Raw genomic sequence first — 2,375 nt, forward strand, 5'->3', positions numbered from 1 at the left:
ACTGTTTGGATTGTGGCAAATTTGGTACCATCTTGAAGCTGCACATTTCTACTTTAATTCTGAGTGAAAGAAACTACTTTACAATGCACAGCTTTAAGGTACAGTTATAGAAATCACTTAGATGTTTTAAGAATTTAGAAAAAGTCATACGAATAAGGGAATACAATTGTGATTTATTTTTAACCAAAATTGTGGCACTACATTACATGTTTCTGATAGTATACAGTATTACATATAAATTTCACACAGAATCATATTGTTTTTTAGTGTGGAAAATTTTAAAGCAAGGTTCCAGGCAGAGTGCAACGCCACACTGTTCACATTCGTATCGTGTCTCTTTGCGAGAAGCCTTGCCACTCTGTTTCTTGCTCCTGGAACTGCACACGTGACACACACGAGCAGCATACTTCTTAGTAGTTGCAGGTATGTGCTGCAAAAAATGTCTCTTTGTTAGCCGACCTACAGTTCCTTCATTTCTTGGAATGAATTCAAGTGTGTCGTCTTCAACAAGCTGAACTGCAAGCACTGTTATAAAGTCTGTTATTGTAATTTTCTTCCTGTGCACTGCATTGTACAGCCAAAATGCATTTGATACTCCCATAAGCAGCAAATGGAAATATAATTTTCGCCACCATTTCACAGTTCTGTGCTGGAACGGATTGTACTGCAGGCGTTGGTCTCCAATATCCACTCCAATTTTATTGAGGTTGTAATCAAGTACCTGAAGTGGTTTCAATACTACAGACCCATTTCTCTTAGTATGCGTACCAAATGTTGCTTGATGCCTTGTAGACAATGTATACACATCTCTCTTATCTTTCCACTTCATTGCCAATACATTATCTTTACGCCGAAAAGACATTTCGCCCTTTTTCAGCGTAGCAGATACTAAATCTTTAGGCAATCCTTTCCTGGATTTGTTCACAGTACCAACAGCTCCAGTGCCTTTCTCTGCCAGTTGCTGAAATAGCTCTGGACTGGAATAAAATCGATCTAAATACACAGTGTGGCCTTTGTTCAGCAAGCTGCTGTCAGACAACAATCGCAAAATAACCGCAGACGAAGAATTGTCAACAATATGCTTACCAGCATAAACTTCAAAATTTACAACATAGCCACTACTGGCTTCAGCAACAGCATATACTTTCAGTCCATACTTATGAGGCTTATTTTGCATGTAAACACGGAAACTCACACGACCTCAAAATGGGCAAATTCCTTCATCAATTGTCACTTTTTCTGAGGGACGATATGCCTGGATACATCGCTCCTTCAAATTATTATAATATGGCAAAACTTTGTAAAGTGGATGAAATCCATCTTCGCCTGGTTTTTTCTGATTTGAATTGTCAACAAGATGCAAGCATGACAGTATCTGAGTGAAACGCAAACGGCTCATGACATGGGGACAAAAGTTACAACTAAGAACAGGATTAGTGCTCCAATGGTCCGCAATTTTGGGCTTTTTCGAAACACACATGTGGAAAATAATACCCAAGAAACGCCTCATCTCACTTATAGTCACTGGCTTCCACGAACTCAAAACTGAATGGGGCTTCAGATTATTTCCTCTTCTTTTCTTCTGTATTGTCTGTGATGCATACAAATTTGTCTGTCTCTTGAGTTCATTTACGTCACTGTCAGTAAGGAACACTTTACTGCAATCCAGTACAGAACTCGACTCATCAATATCCACTAGTATCTGCCTGGGTGTCGTGTTGACAGGCAGAGGTCGGTAGGTGTCAACTGCAGTCCACTCACTGTCTTTCGGATACGGCACAGCTGCTGGATTTGAAGCAACACCTTCAACATCATTCTCGTCTTCATCTGAAGACAAACTGTCATCAATCTCGTCTTCTAAAAAGAATATCACATTATGTGTAACTACATACATCGTTTACACATGTTCAACAGATATGTGCGTACTGCACAATTACGTGGAAAATTCGGAAATACGTACCTTCAAACACACCATTGCATTCAGAATCGTCTGAATCACTCTCTACATTATCCAGAGTGTCGCTATGATTGATCAAATCCGCAATTTCTGCGTCTGATAAACCGCGCCGAAACATGATGACAAACAACTGAATGATATACAGACTGAGAACGCAAAGATAAGTTTTAACATGAATTACAGCGCTGCCGTGACATCTATGGACGCATTTTGTTAATAAACATCTGAAAAACGTATAGCGCTGGCCAAACCCGTAGAAATAACGTTGCAGTGTTTTGAATGAAATTAAATGTAGCGGCCCGTAAATTTTACGGGCTTGGTGATTTTCGCGCGATCCCAGGCCCGTAAATTTTACGGGCTTGGCGCTTAGAGTGTTAAGGTAATGCCGTTTGGTTTGTGTAATGCACCAGGAACTTTT

At 39.9% G+C, this 2,375-nt stretch overlaps 2 protein-coding genes across 2 annotated transcripts; both read right to left on the reverse strand.

Moving 5' to 3' along the window:
- Nucleotides 1–241: 241 nt before the first annotated feature.
- LOC124720223 (piggyBac transposable element-derived protein 4-like) lies at nt 242–1,177 on the reverse strand. Its single transcript, XM_047245545.1, has one exon. The coding sequence runs from the start codon at nt 1,175–1,177 to the stop codon at nt 242–244; it is 936 nt and encodes a 311-aa protein (XP_047101501.1).
- A 24-nt stretch (nt 1,178–1,201) lies between these two features.
- On the reverse strand, nt 1,202–2,075 carry LOC124720224 (piggyBac transposable element-derived protein 4-like). Its single transcript, XM_047245546.1, has 2 exons — nt 1,961–2,075; nt 1,202–1,857 (listed from the first exon to the last, which is right to left on the reverse strand). Exons 1-2 carry the CDS (start codon nt 2,073–2,075, stop codon nt 1,202–1,204), a joined length of 771 nt encoding a protein of 256 aa, XP_047101502.1.
- Nucleotides 2,076–2,375: the final 300 nt, after the last annotated feature.

Source organism: Schistocerca piceifrons, chromosome 11 (assembly GCF_021461385.2).
Source record: "Schistocerca piceifrons isolate TAMUIC-IGC-003096 chromosome 11, iqSchPice1.1, whole genome shotgun sequence".
Taxonomy (NCBI): domain Eukaryota; kingdom Metazoa; phylum Arthropoda; class Insecta; order Orthoptera; family Acrididae; genus Schistocerca; species Schistocerca piceifrons.